The 19,929-nt window shown below is 37.3% G+C and overlaps 2 protein-coding genes across 2 annotated transcripts; one reads left to right on the top strand and one right to left on the bottom strand.

Moving 5' to 3' along the window:
• The first annotated feature begins 579 nt into the window (after nucleotides 1-579).
• On the top strand, nucleotides 580-12,402 carry LOC127641050 (eIF5-mimic protein 2-A-like). Its single transcript, XM_052123809.1, has 12 exons — nucleotides 580-686; nucleotides 1,986-2,058; nucleotides 4,225-4,401; nucleotides 4,508-4,602; nucleotides 4,750-4,815; nucleotides 4,933-5,068; nucleotides 5,152-5,261; nucleotides 8,035-8,205; nucleotides 9,164-9,310; nucleotides 11,186-11,324; nucleotides 11,506-11,628; nucleotides 11,727-12,402. Exons 2-12 carry the CDS (start codon nucleotides 1,995-1,997, stop codon nucleotides 11,753-11,755), a joined length of 1,257 nt encoding a protein of 418 aa, XP_051979769.1. The 5' UTR covers nucleotides 580-686; nucleotides 1,986-1,994; the 3' UTR covers nucleotides 11,756-12,402.
• A 96-nt stretch (nucleotides 12,403-12,498) lies between these two features.
• Nucleotides 12,499-15,641, bottom strand: LOC127641065 (transcription factor 15-like). The gene is made up of 2 exons (XM_052123820.1): nucleotides 14,974-15,641; nucleotides 12,499-14,416 (listed from the first exon to the last, which is right to left on the bottom strand). The coding sequence occupies exons 1-2, from the start codon at nucleotides 15,529-15,531 to the stop codon at nucleotides 14,384-14,386; spliced, it is 591 nt and encodes a 196-aa protein (XP_051979780.1). The 5' UTR covers nucleotides 15,532-15,641; the 3' UTR covers nucleotides 12,499-14,383.
• Between the last annotated feature and the right edge of the window lie 4,288 nt (nucleotides 15,642-19,929).

The raw sequence follows: 19,929 nt of genomic DNA, 5'->3' as shown, positions 1-19,929 counted from the left end.
TTTAAAAATGTCATAGTGCATGTTTCATGTCATATAATGTGATTTTATTGTGAATTGATAGGACAGTATTTTCATGATGTACCAAAATAAATGATTTTCATTTCATTTAAAAATATTTGTTGAGCTGAGGGCCCCCGCGGACACGACAGCATAAAGGAATGCAAATGTACATTTTATTTAAATTTTTTGACATTCTTATATAGCCTATTATTAGGACAAAAAAATAAAAATAAAACGGAATAATGTAAAAAAAAAAAAAAAAAAAAGTTTGCAAATAAAATAGTTTTTTATGGTTTGCACAAAAAAAGAAAATAAATCACGCCCCTCATTATTACAATGGCATGACCGACTTCGGGATTCAGATCAAAACCAGCTAGAGAGGGGTGGTCGGATTTTGTCAACTTGCATACATACTGTAACACGAATGCGTATTTCACCAAATAAAATGTATTAGTATATAACACATTCATTAAGATTTACTGATACGTGCTATATACGTTTAACACTCGTATTTCCTCGATTATAGATCCAACTTTCCATTCACACATCCCTGCTCTTCTGGTGCGCATGCGCAGTAGCAACAGCCTATATTCTATACGTGACAATTTTGTGTGTTGGGGTCGGACCTGCATTGTCTTGCTTTGTTCGTGGGTTCAAAAAGCCGTTTTTTATCTGCATTCATTTCGGTAAGCTCTCCGTTAGTTTTACACGTACACATAATAAACGTATAAAGATTAAGTTTGAGTCATTAATAGTCAGTGTTATTAATGGATTGTAGATTTTTGACTCAGGTTTACGATCAGCTGTTCAAATCATGACAGCGGTGCTCACCGCCAGCTAGTAACGAGATACATAAAAGAAAACTTGCGTTTCTTGTATATGTTCCCTTGATGTGCACATAAGCGTTGCCATTTATCTCGTATAAATATAGAATAACTTAAAATGGTGGTGTTTGTTATGTTGAGACGTCAATTTGGGCGTTTGGGCCTCATTTTAGCTGTTTAGCTTAGCTGCAGCGGGAGACCGGCACGTGAGTTGCATTTCAGGGCCTGGACTTCGTTGCTAGAAACCCCTTAAATAAAAATTCAAAAACATAAATTATTGTAAGGCTATTGTCACCCATTTAACCCGTTTGAGTCAGTTTAAAAAAAAAAAAAAAAAAGTTACCACAGGCTGGGATATGTCAGTGATTAGCAGCAACATTGATTTTGATGCATTATTATTTTTTGTGCAGTGCCAGATAAAGAAAAACTCATATTCAGGACCTTGGAGGACAACAATGTCCACGTCAAAAAACTGCCATATTAATACATAATATTTATGTTATTTTCCTTTTTCACTGATTTGATCTTAATTACCAAATTCATTAATTTTCAGGATTTTAAACCTTTAAATGCCAGTTTGTTTACATAATGCCACTGTTGTTTTTTTTTTGCACACACATTTTCTCAATACACACATACAAAACACACTCTGACATCCATACCAACACACCCACACAATTTTAGCTGCATGATTTATTCAATTGGACTGCTGTGCTCTATAATACAGCAAACTAAAAATATGGAAAAATAATGTATTTGCTACATAGGCTAAACATGAGAAAAAAATGGCACCTTCTGGAGCCAGGGCTCCATAACGAAAGCATAATATCGTAGAATATTCAGTTTTAAGGGGTTTCTATGGGGACTTTTTTTGTCTTTAAGATCCTGTGTGTAACTATTTTGTGTACAAAGTGTATTATAGAAACTGAGGTTGAAATAGCAAAATTCCCCCAAAAATACACACCTTTCGCCAAATGTATGCCATTATCATTTTGGATGTGTTAATGCCAAAGACAAATGTCACGAAGGTCGCACAAGGGTTGAAGTTATATTTATTTAAGGGGTTACAAACTGCAACCCTTTAAAAATTAAACTAGAACACCAATGTATAGAATGATATATGCATCATTTCACTAACTTGTCCTGTTTTTTTCCTCACAGGTGTCTTTTATGAATAATCAAAAGCAGCAAAAGCCAACGCTTACCGGCCAGCGTTTTAAAACTCGGAAAAGAGGCAAGTGGTTTAAGCTCTGAACACGTTTAATTTTTTTTTTTTTAAATGTGTTTCAGTGGCATACTTAAAATTAAAGGCTTATAACTTGACACAAGTATTTGGTATCATTGTAAATATAACCTTTTCACATTTTTGAATGACTATGATACATGTGCTGAGTGACTCTCCTAAGCCAGGTCTCCTAAGCAACCAAATTGGCCCAGTTGCTAGGGAGGGTAGTGTCACATGGGGTAACCTCCTCATGGCCGTGATTGGTGGTTCTCGCTCTCAATGGGGCACGTGTGAAGTTGTGCGTGGATCGCAGAGTTAGCATGAGCCTACACATGTTGTAAGACTCCGTGGTGTCATGCAAAGCGAGCCACGTGATAAGATGCGTGGATTGACGGTCTCAGAAGCGGAGGCAACTGAGATTTGTTCTCTGCCACCCAGATTGAGGTGAGTAACCGCGCCACCACGAGGACCTACTATAGTAGTGGGAATGGGGCATTCCAACATTTGGAGAAAAGGGGATACATTTTTTTATTATGATACATTCTAGGACTCTCAGCCTAAGAAACTGCAAAAAAAAATCACAAACTTATTTTTTGATTTCACATTGTATAACTGGGGGAAAATAAGGTGGCTCAGGAAACTGCTTTTGTTTTGTTACCAATCATGTCAACTGTAACAGTAAAATGTTTTTGATACGACAAAGCAATCAAAAGTTATAGCATTATAAAAACATTTTTATCCTAGTGTCAAAAAGCCTCTCCAAACAAATAAAACATAATAGTTGTACATGCAATCACAACAAAGATTAAAGGTTTGCATAGCATGCAGACATGGTTTTAGGAATGAGATTTCACAGAATGTGTTCCATTCTGTGCCATTTAAGTCATTACTGAGTCTGTGTCATATACTTGGGCCACATCTCCTGATGGCCACATGTAACATTCACCAATCACATGTCTTTCTGCCCAAATATGGATGATTTTTGCACTGATCTGAATCAGATTGTTTTAGCGTTCCATACCACTGACGTCGTCTGATCCAGAAAAGCAAACGTGTTTTCAGCCAGATTGCAAGATGCCAGATAGCCAGATGCTCTGTGCACAATGTGCTTCATGTGTAAAATCTAATGATCTATACATCCCATTGCCTTGTGTGTGGGCTCGTTTGAAAGAAAATCACCTCTTCTAAGTAATGGTATGTGATATATTCTGTTTATTTTTTGTGAAGTTAAGTGAAAACACATCATATAATTAACACTTGTTCACATAACGCGCAAATGTTAAAGATGTGTACTTTGCTATAACTCGCCATAGTTTAAACAAATATTATTATAGTAAAACAAATATGCTTTGAATATTCTGAGATCTTTCCAATTACATGACTCATGGCCATATGATGAGTGTGTTTTAGCGGTTACAATAATATGTACAGTGCAATCTTTTTTTTTTATTTTTTTTTTATAAATGTTACTTCTGATTTGTCTGAATTTCAAAGCACTTGTTCAGTTTTGGTCACAATTTCTACATGCATTGTAAAGTACAGCTTCTAAGCTTTCATACGATACCTATTTTGTCTTAGCCGAGGCTGTAGTTGTAATTTATTTTACTTTTTTTTTTAAAGCCTATCCGAGCTTAAAGGGTTAGTTCACCCAAAAATGAATATTAGCCCATAAGTTACTCACCCTCAAGCCATCCTAGATGTATATGACTTTCTTCTTTCAGCCAAACACAATCGGTGTTATATAAAAAAATATCTTGGCTTTTCCAAGCTTTATAATCTGAGATTTATGCTTAGTGAACGCACAAACTGCTGTTATCGGAAGCCAGTGATTATAGTTTATGAAGTTATAAATAATATGGATATTTTTCTTACAAAAAATGCTTTGCTTCAGAAGGCCCTTATTAGCCCTCTGGAGCCGCATGGAGTACTTTTTTGATGGATGGATGCGTTGTTTTGGGCTTCAAAATCGAATCATCCCTATTATAAAGCTTGGAGGTGTCAGGATATTTTTTAATATAACCCTGTGTTTGGCTGAAAGAAAAAGTCATATACACTGGCTTGAGGATGAGTAACCTTAAAAGGGTTAAAGAAGTGTGTAATAACAGCTCTCGTTAAAAAAAAAAAAAAAGTGGGTTCCTCCCATTTGAAAAATTCAACTTTTTCCTTTCTCAACAGATGAAAAGGAGAGATTTGACCCTACTCAGTTTCAAGAAAGTATTGTTCAAGGCTTGAACCAAACTGGCACTGATTTGGAAGCAGTTGCAAAGTTCCTTGATGCCTCTGGTGCCAAACTCGACTACCGCCGATATGCCGAGACTCTCTTTGATATCCTGGTGGCTGGAGGAATGCTGGGTAAGCCAGTCTTGAAATGTCAGGGAATTTTAAAATTGTGCTTTTTACACAAAACAATACTGATTATCTAACGTATTTCATTGAATGTTTTATTTATTTATGCCAGCACCAGGTGGTACTCTATCTGATGACATGACTCGTACGGAGTTCTGCCTCTTCACGGCAAGTGAAGACCTGGAGACCATGCAGGCTTACGCTCAGGTATTCGCAAGTACCTGATTATCCTATATCTGAAAATAGTCTTGCATTTCTGAGCTTTTCTAAATTTGACATTGGTATGCTTTGTCAGGTGTGACAGTGTTTATTAATGTCTTAATAAATGCACGTTTTTCCTTGTTGAACCTGTAGGTTTTTAACAAGCTGATCAGGCGTTACAAGTACCTGGAGAAAGGGTTTGAAGAAGAGATTAAGAAGGTAAAGAAACAATGGATGACTAACGAATCTGCAATAGTCCACAATTCATTTCGCAGCTGGAAAGTACCAATGATTTCTTTTTGTTATCCAAGACCTCATCTTTTTCTTTCTTTTCAGCTACTGCTGTTTTTGAAAGGGTTCACCGAGTCCGAGAGGAATAAGTTGGCCATGCTTGCTGGGATCCTGCTGGCCAATGGCAACATATCAGCTTCCATCCTGAGCAGCCTCTTTAATGAGAACTTGGTAAAGGAAGGTAATGCGAAGTTTGTTTATTAGTATGAGAAGTTACAGTACTTACCAAGTGAAGTTTTTGTAAACTAACTTATTTCATTGCAGGTGTGTCCGCCGCCTTTGCTGTGAAACTGTTCAAATCTTGGATCAATGAAAAAGACATCAACTCAGTTGCTGCTAGCCTGCGTAAAGTTGGCATGGACAACAGGTTGATGGTAAATATCATAACTTAGGGTGACACAACTGTCCTGGTTCTATTTTTCTCAAAAGAAACAAATAAGAAATTATTTTACATGGAACCTATTTTTAGGGCATTTCAGATTTTTTATATTGTGACGTTATTTTCATGATATTTATGCTTTTCTGCCAATTTCTTATTACTATAATGCAAACACAAAAGTTAATTATGATTTTCATTCCTGTAATATGAAAACAAGTATTTATACATCATAGTAGAACTCCATTTGTACTGCTTAAAAAAAAAAAAATACTTTGTAAATTGGACCTTTGTAACATTTCCTCCTTTTTGTTTTTCTAAGTTGTTGTTGTTAAGTTGTGTTTTCATTCTATTGCAAAAACGACCTTGAGTTGAGCTGTGGGAAAAGCACTCAGTAAATCGTTATTTATCAGGGTCCGAAATTAACACCCACCAGGTGTCCCCAAGGGAGCTCTGTTGGCCTTCAGTTAGTAAGGCTGCAGGTGTTTAGACAGAACGGCCGTTAGCTAGTTTCCCCGCTGCTCTTTGAAAACCTCAGTTAGCTGCTTATCTAGAAGATGAAGGTAATGTTCAGGACCATTTAAGCTATTGTGAAAAAGGAAAGACCTCTCGTGGATTTAGAGTGGATGTGCAAGTACGTTTTAATTACTCACCACAAGACACATTCTCTAGTAATGATAGCATTATATTTCCAGAACCGATTTTCATGGTGTCGGGTTATTGAACCTGCATCCTTACGGTGATGTAGAGATGTAACGGTTTGAAAATGTAATATCACGATTATCGTGACCAAAACTATCACTGATATCAGTATTATCGCGGTATTGTTAAAATGTGCTGAAAATGTACAAAAAGTACTGATACACACAGAAATCATTTACAGGTTTTATATTTGACAAACAACAAAAAATTAGTAAACAAAGGAATAGCAAATGAAGTATAATAATAGTTATTATTATTGGTGTGGTTACATTTATTATTATTAACTTACACATTTTAAATGATCAAAATATGTTGGTTGGGTGACATAACATGTTATTACATAGCTCTGAAATTCTTGATTCTGGTCGCTCATCCTGAAACTCCGGCTTCTTTCCTATATCACGCTCTCTCCTTTCATACAAACACAGCTGGTGCCATCGTGCGTCTGTTATAGTTATCGATTGTATTGAGAATGATATCGGACAACTTCAGTATTTGTATTGGACGATTGTTTTGTAGAATGCAACGGATTATAAAATAATTAAAGAACATGTAAAACTTGCACTATAAATTGATGGATCACCAGATTGAATGCATTGCCCCGTTTCACTGCGACTTTCCTCTGGCAAGTTCTGCAGACAGAGTTACCATCTTCTAATTTTCCCTCTGCATTCTTATAAAATCCAAAATATGACCACACTTCTGATTTGGTCATCTTGGAAGGTTGGAAATTCTCCTAAGTGCTGTCATTGCCTTCTGCCATGTTTTCACGCTTAAAAAAACAACAAAAACATTGTATGCTGCCCCCATGCTTCAGACTCGTGCTGTGTTTGTGGACAGCATTTACCACGAGTTTTACAAATCACGATAATCACACACCGTTTTAATGATAATTCAATATGACACTAATACTAACTGTCTGGGAATTTTATCGTGGTTTACCGTGAAACCGGTAACCATTTCATCCCTATTGTGATGCAGACAGAAGACCGGACTAAAATAAAGTGTTTTTCAGTGCTGCAACACTGCTACTGAATCTACAATGTGAGACTTAAAATGTGAATTAATATATTCCAATTTCCAAACAAATTGCTCTCGAGCCATTTCTTTTTAATCTACAGCTCTTGTCAGTGAAGTAACAAGACTTATAAATCAGTCAGAGCTGACTGGCTAAATCTGACTGAATTAATTGATGCACCCGAAATAACCCAAGCATTTTTATATGTATTGAAAACTGTTAGTTTTGTTATAATAAGTGAAAAATATGAAGAGAAAATCTAAATGGTCTTTTTCGACACATACAAATGTCATAATTAATTGGTAAAATTATTTAAAGCATCTTAAACATCTGTACAGTGTTTTAATGTCTTATCAAATCCACTTTTAAAATGCAATAAAAAAATGTCATACAAGAAATCTTACTGGCTGGTAATGTTCTCAATTTGAGGCTAAAAAGTAAATTTTTCGGACGTTGTTATTATAAAATTGATTGTTGCAGTAAAGAGAATCATCATTGAAAACAATGGGGAATCGTAAAAGTATTGAAGAATTGGAGGTAAATCTGACCAGGACATTTTCTTGAACCGGGTTTGTGCCACTCATTCTTATAGCGGCAGTCCCTAGGTAAAAAAATATTTTGGACACTGCAACAGACAGGATATGATGTCACGCTTAAGGGCTCCTAGTTTTAATAAGACATTAAAAAAATATATTTTTCAAAATGTTGAACTATACAGTTTACTCTAACATCAAAAGCTTTTAGTTTGTAGTGTATTCTTTGTATTAATCCAAAAGGCCATTGCGTGAGGTTTCAATCTTCTCTTGGGCACACATCTTATCATTGTACTAATTTGCAGGTTACAGTTCATCAAACTTGAACTCTTATATGTAGCAGAACAAATATATTTTGCTTGAGATTCCATGTAAATGAAACCTAATGGAGTGCAAAGTGTAGCGTGACCGCAGCTTTAGCCTCCACTTTGGATGCAGCATTTATTTGTTCTCCATTTTCTTGACTAACTACATGAGATGTGCTCCAACTTTTAACCAGATTCTGCCTCTCAAAACAGGAGCTGTTTCCTGCCAACAAGCGTAGCTGCGAACACTTCTCGAAATATTTCACCGACGCTGGGCTGAAGGAACTCTCGGACTTCGCTCGTAATCAGCAGTCCATTGGAGCCCGCAAAGAGCTTCAGAAAGAACTGCAGGAACAGATGTCCCGTGGCGAGACACTCAAAGACGTGAGTAAACACCAGTGTATGCTAGGTTGGCCTTTTTTCAATTTGGTTAGTTTTTCAAATATCGGTATATTAGTTACCAATTACACAATATACACTTTTCAATGTTCCCATTTTTTTTTCTTTCTAATTTATACTAGAATGAGCTTGGCAGATGTTATGCTACATTTTAAGTAGGGATGCTCCGATCAGGATTTTTACAGCCGATACCAATCAACGATATTCTTGTCACCTGATCGGGCGATATTGATCCCAATACCGATCATTTCACCTTTTATCAGGATCTCTGTCGAAACTGGCTATATGTAAGCTTTCTGCTCACTGTCATTATTAATTGCATTTTCTTCTTCCCAGTAATATCACTTTGCCTAGTTTTTGCTGACAAAAACAGATTAAAGGCTTATTAATCTGCTTGCTGCTAGCTTATTTTTTTAAGACTATAAGTATAGGCTAACAAAATATTCTCTATATTAAGATTGGTGCTTCCGTCCATGGCTCTGATGCAGTTTGAAATGGCCTCTACAGGTATTCTTCTGTTGTAAATGAGCACTGCTTCCGAATTCAGTTATAAGGACCTGTCAGAGCTCTATCTTCTAAAAAAATCTTCATTTGTGTTCTGCTGGAGAAAGACAGTCATACACATCTAGGATGGCATCAGGGTAAGTAAATAATATGGTAATTTAAATTTTTGGGTGAACTATCCCTTTAACTGCTGAATCAAGTTTTTTGTCTTCAAACACTGCCAGTATTCCCTACACTCTGTGATGTTAAGTCAGTGCTTGTCTTCAAGGAGCCGTACGACATGAGCGATCGGCCAAATTACCGATCGCTGATCGAGTCATAGGACGTGAATATCAGCCGATAACAATAGGTGGCGATCGATCGGAGTATCCCTAATTTTAGGTTTGGCAATTTAGAGTGGCAGTGTTGTATGCTTATGTTTTCTCTTGCCATTTTCCAGATCATTGCCTACGTTCGCGAGGAGATGAAGAAAACGAGCATCTCGGAGCAGACCATGATCGGCATCTTGTGGACCAGCCTCATGAGCTGTGTCGAGTGGAATAAAAAGGAGGAGCTCGTCACTGAGCAAGCCATCAAACACTTGAAGGTATGAACACTATTTTAATAAAAATATTAAAAGCATAGTTCTAAACTTGTTTTGCTACTCTGGCTAGCGTGGCATAGTTAGAAGTTTTGGTTTTTTTTAAATATTAGATTGATTTTGGAAAATTCCAGATTGAACCTTTTATAAAACTTCTATGTACCTCTTTAAAATGTAAAATCTAGTTGCCATTGCTGACAGTCGGGAACACTGTGCATTCATATCAAAGTCCCTGTTTTTGTGTGAATCTTGTGAATTACTGCTTGGGATGTGCTCTGTGCACGTGACAACAAAAAGTGCTATCCATAATGTCAGATTCAAGAAAATCTACATATATTCACAACGGAACTTTCTTGAAATGGTGTTCTAAAACATTCCAATAAATTACAAAAACATTACTGATTGGTTGTTGAGCATAGCTGATTTTGACTGGCGTGTGGCTGTTTCAATAATAGCGGATTACTGGAATACCGTACATTTGATAAATCAATGACTGCTCATTTTGTTAAATTATAACTTTGTAGTGTTTATATTGTAATGTATTGTAAATGATTGTAAGGGTGCTGATTTTCTTTTCCTTATCTGTTGCTGGGAGCGCAGACATTTCATTTCAGATTTTTAACACTATAAACGCACCATATGTATGTATGTATATTATATATATATATATATGTATTTTAAAACAAATTGTCCGATTAATGTTATCAGCTTTCTTTTCTTTGGGTTTCAATCTTCTGACTGACTTAATTCTGCTTTGAAATTTCACTTTCGTTTTGTGTTTTGGTTTCATTTTAGTTTTAACGGTGCATAAATAGTTTAGGTAATCGTTAAAACCAAGCAGTAAAAACTTCTGTTCCACGAGCACTTCACCAGTCCACACTAATTGCACAAACTATTGAACTTGCACTTTCTGTACAAAAAAAACAAAACAACTTTCTCTCTCTTCTGCGCTAGCCCTACTCCAGCAATCTTGAAAACCAGGCAGTACTACACTGCAGATGTTGTTGAACTTTGTATGAAAATTGCTTGCCATTTTCCTCTTTTGGTAGTCGCTTTCGATGAATGCATCTTCTAAATGTAAATGTAGAACAAGTAGTTGCTTCTTTGCCAAAGTTAACGAAATTTCATGGAATGAAATTAATTCAGAAGTTTTGTCTGAGCTCAAGTAAATGAGGCTCTTTTTTTCTTCCGCGCTCTAATTTCTTACGAGACAGCAGCGCCATTATTTGGCGACAGCGCTTTGTCGCATGCTGTTTTATTTTGGTGTCCTCCAAAGCCCCTCCCGACAGATATATATATGCCTCTTAACCTCACGTATGCAGTAGAACGTCTTGTTGAGGAATGCAAAGATGTAAGGCTTGAGAGATTATTTAAACAATTGAAAATGTCATTTTCTCCATATTTCCATTTTGTTTTCATTAATTTGTAGTGCACGTTAGGGTTTAGCATTTGAGTGGTGGTAATTGATTACTCGTGAATTAAAAAAGACAGTTAAAACTAAGTATGACACGTACTTGAAATTTATATCAAGGGAGTAGTTCACCCAAGCCAAAATCGATTTGTGATTATTCGAAAGTGTTTTTTATGGTGCAGAACGATTGGACGATTACTCATGCACATCCCCAATGGACGGTTGTAGTTTCAGTTATGTTTTTTTTTTTTTTTTTTTTCCTCTCTCTCTCAGTGCTAGTTTACATCTAAATGTCATCTAAATGGCCCCTAAATGTTTCATTTCAGAAGCTAATGGCTTCGTAGTCATATTTTAGGCTGTAGCCCTGTAAAAGATAGATGGCGGAGATTGATAAATGCCTGCAACCTTGTTCTTTACCGAAAATGTATATAACTACTGGCTGTAAAAGTATCTGGTAACTCCCTTTGCAGCAATACAGCCCACTGCTGAAGTCCTTCACCTCCCAGGGCCTGTCTGAGCTCACCCTCCTGCTGAAGATCCAGGAGTATTGCTACGACAATATCCATTTCATGAAGGCCTTCCAGAAGATCGTGGTGCTTCTTTACAAAGGTGTGTCGTCCATACTTAACCTTTCCAAAACTATGCACTTAAGCCCCAGGTCAAGTACAGTTGTAGTTTTATACAAAAATGTTGCCTAGCCTGTACAACATTGTTGGTCTAGGTTTTTAGGTTGAATGGTTTGTTTTTGTGGCTAATGGTTATTTTCATATTTTGTTTTGACTAACTGTAGCTGATGTTCTGAGCGAGGAGGTTATTTTGAAGTGGTACACAGAGGCCCACGTGGCCAAAGGAAAGAGCGTCTTCCTCGAGCAGATGAAGAAGTTTGTAGAATGGCTGAAGAATGCCGAGGAGGGTAAGGAACTCGTTTTGTATGTACCCTGCTTTGGTTTCTAATTGGTTTCCACATTGTTTTCCCATGACTTTGCTAATTTATACCACTGTTTATTGCAGAGTCCGAATCGGAGGAAGAGGGAGACTAAATAACCATTTCAGCAGAATGTTTTGTTACAAAAGTGCTTGTTTAATTTTTTTCCCCTTTTTTAAAACAAAAAAAGAAATTTGTTTGCCTTTTTATTTTTATTCTACCTACTATTTTTTTCAAACCATAACATTTAGATGTCATTTAAGGGCTTTATATAACAAATGGTTCATTTTAACATATTTTTCTAATATTAAGGTTTACACTTAAAATAGCACAAGTTGTGGTCAATCTTTACTCACTCAAGGAACTTTTAAGTGTTGACACAGTTAAATTATTATTAGTATCGTTATAATGATTTCTTTAAGAATTGACATTCCATTGAATTTGAATCAGGCTGCCTTGTTTGCTTCTAAGATGCCCTTTTCTATATTGTTCTGATGCCTTCATGCCCCATCATGACCATTGTCCAGATATGGAAAGAGACCTGTCTCATCGTGATGTTATTGCCAAAGGTTTAATCCTGCTTTCACTATATCCATCAGCATTCTGTTCCCCGCCTTTAAAACGAAAGCGCTGACAACGAATTGCTTGTCCTGTTTAAGACCCTTAAATGACTCCAGACCTCTTCTCTATGATGTATCTCCATCTTATGTCACCAGTTTCTTTAATCTGAATAACAATAAATGACTTTTTTAAGAAATAAAAGTTAGAAGTTTATGCTTTATGTCTTGCGTTCTGAATGTTAAAATATGGTTTCTTTGGAAGAAATCAACCATTTTTAAGCGATATGTTCCACGCGGGGGCACTGCAAACCATGTCTCGGGATAAACTTCATGCTGAATGAACATGTTTTCAAAAATAATTTTAATGATTTGAAAAAAAATCATGAAGAGTACAGAAGAGTTCTTTTAAAAAAAATACTTCATTAAATAGCAGCTTGTTTGATGTTTGACGTGTGCAAAAGAAAGAGGAAAAAAAAAAAAGAAATTTCAAGTATCACAATATGATGGGTCTATGTGTTTAAAATGTTTTGAAAGTAGGCTATATTACTGTTGAAATTTGACCCAGGGTCAACAAAGGCGGTGTTCAAATATTTACAAAAGACTGGCAATCTTGTAATATAGTAATTCAAGTACAATTAATGCATGATATTTGCACTCAAATTTTTTGATTGTGCACATTTGCTTATGAAAGGAGAAAAAAAATAGTTTTTCGCAAATTGATGCTAAAAAGAAATGGCATTAGCAATTCGACAAAAAGACTTGTGCAACAAACGCAGGTAAACATTTTGGATAGTAATTGCTACATTCTTCTAAATTTGCTTTACCTAATTACAGGGCCATAGCAAGGTCATCTAGGCCCCCTGACTATATTGCTCTGGGCCCCTTTCCTATTAAAACAAAAAAAGTTTAGAATTTGTTGTGGGGCCCTTTGGAGCGTTACCACCTTTAACACCACTAGCTACTGCCCTTGCATAAATATTTCTAACTCTGCATCATCACTCAAGTTATAATCACAGAGAATGTTAGGATCAAATTTGTGATTTCTATTCTGTTTATGTAAACAACAAAAATGAACTATACCTTGTGCTCGCTACAAGAATGAAGGAATTTTACTTTCTTGCTTTTATCTTGCTAGCTAAATAAAAAGTTATTGAAACGCCTAGTCTGAAAAGTTGGCATTAAGTGCACACTTATGCGTCAACATCGCAGCAAAACATAGAAACCGAGTCTTTAAATGTGCGCAATGCGACCAACTTTACTTGTAGTGTGCACAAGAGCCTGTCCCAAATGGTGCATTTGAGCTGAACTTGTAATTTGGGCTTTACTCGCACGTGTCCATAAAGTCCTGAAGACTCTAGAGGGTCAGAAGAGTGCTCATGTGCCCTTTTGCTGAAGGTGTAAACACTATCTAAGAATCAGAAGTGACGTCAACAACGTGTGCACTCAAAGAATGCAAGGGCTGAAGGTGGCATTTGGGAAAGGGCCATTCAACATACGTGTCAGGGTCATGACCCAGTGTGACAGCTTGTCTGTTGACTAACACCAGGCTCCAAGACACTCTTAAAAGTTATATTCTCATTACGAAATAGTTCCACCTTCAGCAAGAAGTCATGTGCCATTTGAACTCTCGTAAATCTTTAGCATGCTTTGCCCTACCCAAATTATCATGCATAGGATAGAATCTTGTTTACAGTCTCTTGAGAGCCATGTTGGGATCGTGGTCCCATCATAGATGTAGAGACAAGAGGGAGGGGATGGGATTTTGCCCACTGTTGTACTGACAGCAACCACTGCAAACCGCAGGGTGTCAATTACCATCATGTGACGCGCGCGAGAGACAGACACAAGACTGTTTTTTAAGGCGAGGGATGGTGTAGCTCACTATATCTGACACTGAAATAGCCTCCCACCAGGTGCAACTTTACACATATTCTCCGGTTACATTAACCAAAACTCAGTTGATAAGGTGGACACACATGCATATGCAACACAGATAGTAAACTCAAAAAAGTGCAGTATTCGTAGATTCTTCTCACCACTCCATCTGTCCTCTGTCCTCTTAGGACAAAAAAAGAACATACAGTAAATATCTTGTCTCTGTGCAAGGTGATGTTTCTTTACACGTAAACATTTAGAAGTTGGGAGCTCGTATGTAGCACCGATCAGTCGGATAACCCTTCCTGTCATGCGGTAGTATGCTTTTCCCCATCTCTTAGCTGCAGAAGAAGATACAGTCATTAGAAAGGCAATGCACACTATACAGTATGTCACATTTGTTGACATTATTGCAGTCATGCATTATTGGTTTTGCAGATGATAAACAGTTAAAGGCGAAAGGATATTCTGTTTTCTGCGTACCACAACAAGTCACGCACAGCACATGTCAAGAACATTTTGTCATCAGCACAGTATGTACAGTCCATGTGCAAACCAGTTTTTCTAGACATCACTTGCACATGCACCTGCCCCTGACTGTAATAAAGAGTATCTCCAAGCATTCGTAGTGTGCATGCATAAAACATGTGCGTAAATGCTTGAGGTCAAAAGAGTAAACTTTGAAAGGCTAGAGCATTCAACCTGGGGGAAAATGTGGCACGCAGAAAAACCCAAGTGTTAAGGCAACAATTCAGGACTGGCAAATCAATGTCAAATCCAATGATTTTTGGCACAAAATCTGGATAATCATCACCAAGTCTGGAAATTTTTAAGGCACTCCAATATTTTTAGACTCAACAGGTGGTAGTTGAAAGATTTGCCACCTTAAGAGACTCACCAGTTTTCTTTGGTTACTCAAGCAGAAAGTGCAGATGGGTTTAACTGGGGGGGTTTTGATGTTGGTGTTGCTTTGTAAAATGTTGTGATATTTCAGGCAGGGTTGCCCATCCCTGCAGTCCTCCCCTAGTAGAAGCACATTAGCCAGGTGCGAAATGTAGCTTGATGCCAAGCGCAGAGTCTCAATTTTTGACAACTTCCTGTCGGCTGGTTCCGTGGGGATGAGGGTGCGTAGAGCCGTGAAGGCGGTGTTGACGCTGTGCGTGCGATCTCGCTCCCTAGCGTTAGCTGCCTGCCGCTGTTTGCTCATGCATGCAAGTCTACGGCCCCCACGGCGCCTCCACCCTTCCTTGTGGCCCTGAGTAGGGCTCCAGGCACCGGTGGATTTCTCAGAGCTGTCGCTACCACTGTCAAGCTCATCAGGGTCTGAGGGCAAGCTTTGGGTATCATGTGCGGGATGTGCATGAGCAAGCCCGTGCTCTCCTGCAGTGGACTTCATGGCGTGCAAAGAGAGAGTGGTTGTTGTGGGTAGTCCATGGCGTAGATGCTGGCTGCCCATGGCGCTTTAAGCTGAGTGAAAATAGCAGCCGGGGGGCAGCTGCGTCTGATCCGGTGTCCGAAGATCTTCCGTGGCCCCGTGGTACATCAGCATGCCATTTCTTGAATGACTGATCCCTTTCTGGATTTGTCCGCCACCATGTGGCTGTGGAAAAGGGTTGACAGGTGGAGCTGGGGGGGCCACCTGTCATGGCCCAAAGAAGGGGATGTTTAAAGATATATAAATAAGTACACACACTAACTCACATACAAGAGTTTGGGTGTTTATTTAACCTCTAGACTGTAATATTGGGCAAGTGGTAGGATTAGTTGGTCCTCTGGGCACAGGTCAGTAGGATGTTGAGGTGGTAATGAAGTGATCTGACCTAATGTTTTTTAGATGACACACCTCAGTTTTGTCCCTTCACTCTAGAGTTCCTGTAGCTCAAGTGTTGGGCACTTGCAATGCCAAGGTCATGGGTTCAGTTCCCAGGGAAAACTCAGATACTGATAAAATACCTCAAAATGCAAGTTGCTTCAGATAAAAGTGCCTGCCAAATGCATAAATGTAAATGGTTAATTAATCCCTCGCTATTGATGTCTCTCAATAAACATGTTTACATGCACAGCAATACACTGACAATAATAAAAAAAATTGTTTTTTAAAAGACTACATCATAAGAAACCCACATTTACATGAGATTTGAAATCATCAGATTATTCTCTGCTTTGAAGTCAAAATGTAAAGAGGCTTGTGCACAACACTTGCGCACATTGGATGAGCTGGTAAGTGTGCCACTAAAAGTGTTTACATGCAAAGCAAAATCGAGGTATGAGCAAAAATATTTTTTCCTTCAAAAACGTATGACCATACCCCAATAAAGTAAAGCCTTTTAAGGCGTTTACTTGACTTTACATGTTGGCCAGTTATTAAACATAATCTGTGTAAGAATGTGCTAAATCTGCTCATTAACAGGGCTGGGCGTTATGGCCAAAAATATTATCCTTACATATTTTTTTCATATCGTTCTATGTTGATATTTATCACAATACACAGTACAATTCGTACCATTAATGTGAGAGGAAATGCATTCCACATATTAGTTGGAAATCAATAATTCATTAAACATAAACCATAACCCAGGGTAAGCTATCTTTAAATTAGAATTTCAAAAAGTATACTCAGTTTGAGATTTAATTCTACTTTTCGATTACATTTCCCTGTATTCAGCAGACTTTTGACTTCTTGTGATGCTCCTCACTCCAGCTCAGTTGGTGGTGTAACTGAACCATAACCTGTATTGCTAACCGCCAATAAACATCACAAGAAGAAAAATACTTTCTTGCATGGGACAGCTCTATGGATCATGAAAAAACTAAATAGTACATAAATAAACACCATCGGTGTTGATGTTGGAATTGTTATTTTCACTCGATAGCTGTATTGAATTGTCAATGTGCAATACACAACAATATCATATTAGCCAGATAGCTAACTGCTAGCTAGTGGCTGGCTGCCAAGCTTCATTATTGGTTTATATGACAACGGAGCGGGGTAGCCTCTAGCCAGCTAATACTTCCTAACCATCTGATTTCATGACTGTGATTCAGTTAGCTAATTGTGTGTATATCTTTGCTGATCTTGTAACACGTACCTGATCTGATCGTCTAGATATAGAACATTGGCAAAATATCGAAATTAGTACTCAAAGGTTTATCGTCGATATTGAGGATTTATCGTTTTAGCACCCAGCCCTACTCATAGATAGAATAATTAGCTTGTATATTTATATTTACTGTCTTTGCAGTATAACTCAAGCATAAGCAAGGTTTTCTGAAATCAAGTATGTCATTAGGGGGTCATCGCCACCGGTAACTATCTAATATTATATACTCTTCTGTAAAACTCTATTCTCTAAACTTTGACCCAATGCTAAATTTAGCTCAGAAAAGTTTACAGACAGAGACTTCTGCCATTGCCTGTAAAATGTTTATCACATAGGCTGTTGGTCAGTCCAGGTCCATGAGAGAGTCAGTTTACAATGTTGTTCAGAAAGTTCTAGTTTGCTAGAAGTTTCGAAATCCAAACCATCAACAACTTAGGAACTAAGGGAACTTGTAAGTGAACTTGAAATTATTTAAGTCAGTTGTTTTAATTTCAGTAAGCATTATGCTCTAACTTATTAGGAGGATAGCACTGTCGATGGGTGCACTCTCATTCTGTTTTTCATATTTTTCTTTAATCCCATCTAACTGAATGACCTGAAAAGGTGTGTTCTCTATCGCTCATTTACTGTAGTCTTTTTTTTTTTTTTGAGGCTGTAAAAATATCAGTCAGAGTTTACCTAGACAAATAAACCAAAACTGTCCAAAACTTATGAAGTAAAGCTGTTATTAAATTACAGGGTACTATTCAATTAAATACCACAATTAACTTTTGGCGGTTGCCATTGTGCGGTGTAGCCCACAGTGAAACCTTTTTGGTCTTAAACCCTGCACCACATAACTGTTAAACACCAAATATACTCTGATTGGCTGTGATTGTGCAATATCTTTACCAAGGTTGCAGTGTAAGATGGCCCACCTTACATCATAGAGCTGGGAGCTGCATTATTAGTATGTTGTAAACTTTGCATTTGGTTCTTCTGAAGTATTTTCCATTTTAAGATATGTACTTTATTTGCTTTAACATTATTGCTATCAAATTCTGTGGTACTTGGAGAGCAGAAGGACATTTGCAGAGCCTTGTGTTTTCTTTACCAAGCACTAGATGGCAGTAAAAGACCAGTGGAGATTGTCTTTACTGTTGCTGTATTGATGTACACAATGGTGGATATGTGTCTATGGTTCAACAACTGATAAGTATGTAAAGGAACCAAATGGCAATTTAAAGTCCAACTGTCACATTTTTTTATCTAAACAAATGCACAAAAACCCTTTGATGTGTCTCTCTCTATCTGACAGTTTATCTGACATTCTTTCAGACAAGGCTTTGTCAAGCCAACATCAAAGTCTCCACATGTTCAAATGTGGTATTGTGCTTTGAACATTCAAATTGTACTGTGTGCAGGGTTCCCACAACTTTTTACTAATGAATTTCTGCTACTTTATCAGTCATTCGTGATTACTGCAAGAGTTTTGCATTTTGCATTATTTTGTACAGATTGCTTATACAAAGACATATAGCTTTGGAGCTGAACATAACTAGAGAAAGTACAATATATTCACAACAGAAATTTCCATGACTTTGTTTATTCCAGGATTTTATTAATTTTAATGACATTTCCAGGCATGCAAATCACAATTTTAAAATTCCCTCATATTTTCAGACTTTCCTGACCATGAGAAACCTATGCATGGCATAAATCAGCCTTGCCAAAATGCATGCACAGTAACTCCATACAGGCACTGAATACTTGATGAGCTGCCCCTGGCCCAAACATACGCTCCAATGGGTTTGTTGTTTATCCTCACAGCATTGCCTCTAATCTTTAAGAGTCCCTGTCGCGATGCAAAACAAAGATACGCCATTATAATCCCTGGAGACAGTTTGGTTGGTTCCCAAATGTGCAGGTCAAAGCTTGTGGTAAGTTATGAAAGTCAAGCTGCATTTGCTCAGAGCATGTTTTTCCTCGGTAACTATCTTCACAGAAACGAACAGAGCATGAAACAATACACATATTTTCATTGAATGCTTTCACGGGTCTGTTCCAAGTTTAGATAGACAATATGTCATAGCTTACACTCCGGTTCCAGTTGAGGGACGGTGAGTGCCAATTAGCATTTTAAAGACCTAGTTTAAGATTATAAAACTCTAAATGCACACCCACCTGTTTTAAAACACTGTTGGAAAAGTGCGTGATTGGACTACAATATTAGAGTGCTCTCAAAGCCCCAATGAAAACTAAACGTCTCACACAGTTTTGTTTCTCTGGGTTTGGAGTGCTCTAAAATACCAGTCATTACTTACAAAAGAGCCCTGTCCACCTACATATACATTTACACACTTAAAAACACATTTATTCTTTGAAACCATGGCATAAAATAATTCTAAAATACTGCAGTGTTTCCCAACCTTTTTTGTAGCCTCCTCAGTAAACTCCCCTTCATCAATGCAGAAATGTGTTCCTTTTGCTGAATGTTATTCTGGAAATCATTTTGCATTACATTAATGGTAATAAAATGGACAACATGACAGTTTAATAACTTTTAAAACTATCTAACACCAAAAATTTTGCCCCATAATAAAGTTTTTTTCCCTAAAAAATTTACTGTATGTTAACCAAGTCTATAGAAGTGTAAGTGAAGAGCAAGCTTAAGATGGAATAAGACAAGTGATGTTCAAAGAAAACTAATAAAAATCAATGCAAATATCACTTGTGAGTAGAATATTTCCAATCAAGCTGTCATTTTGCTAAAT

Source organism: Xyrauchen texanus, chromosome 50, assembly GCF_025860055.1.
Source record: "Xyrauchen texanus isolate HMW12.3.18 chromosome 50, RBS_HiC_50CHRs, whole genome shotgun sequence".
NCBI classification, from domain to species: domain Eukaryota; kingdom Metazoa; phylum Chordata; class Actinopteri; order Cypriniformes; family Catostomidae; genus Xyrauchen; species Xyrauchen texanus.
This window is presented reverse-complemented; position numbering and strand designations above follow the sequence as displayed.

Coding starts and splice junctions, on each gene's coding strand:
- LOC127641050 (XM_052123809.1), top strand. CDS start 1,995: ATGAATAATCAAAAGCAGCAAAAGCCAACGCTTACCGGCCAGCGTTTT. Junction 4,402..4,507: donor GGTGGCTGGAGGAATGCTGG/GTAAGCCAGTCT, acceptor TATTTATGCCAG/CACCAGGTGGTACTCTATCT. Junction 4,816..4,932: donor TTGAAGAAGAGATTAAGAAG/GTAAAGAAACAA, acceptor CTTTCTTTTCAG/CTACTGCTGTTTTTGAAAGG.
- LOC127641065 (XM_052123820.1), bottom strand. CDS start 15,531: ATGGGCAGCCAGCATCTACGCCATGGACTACCCACAACAACCACTCTC. Junction 14,417..14,973: donor TGAGTAACCAAAGAAAACTG/GTGAGTCTCTTA, acceptor CTTCTTCTGCAG/CTAAGAGATGGGGAAAAGCA.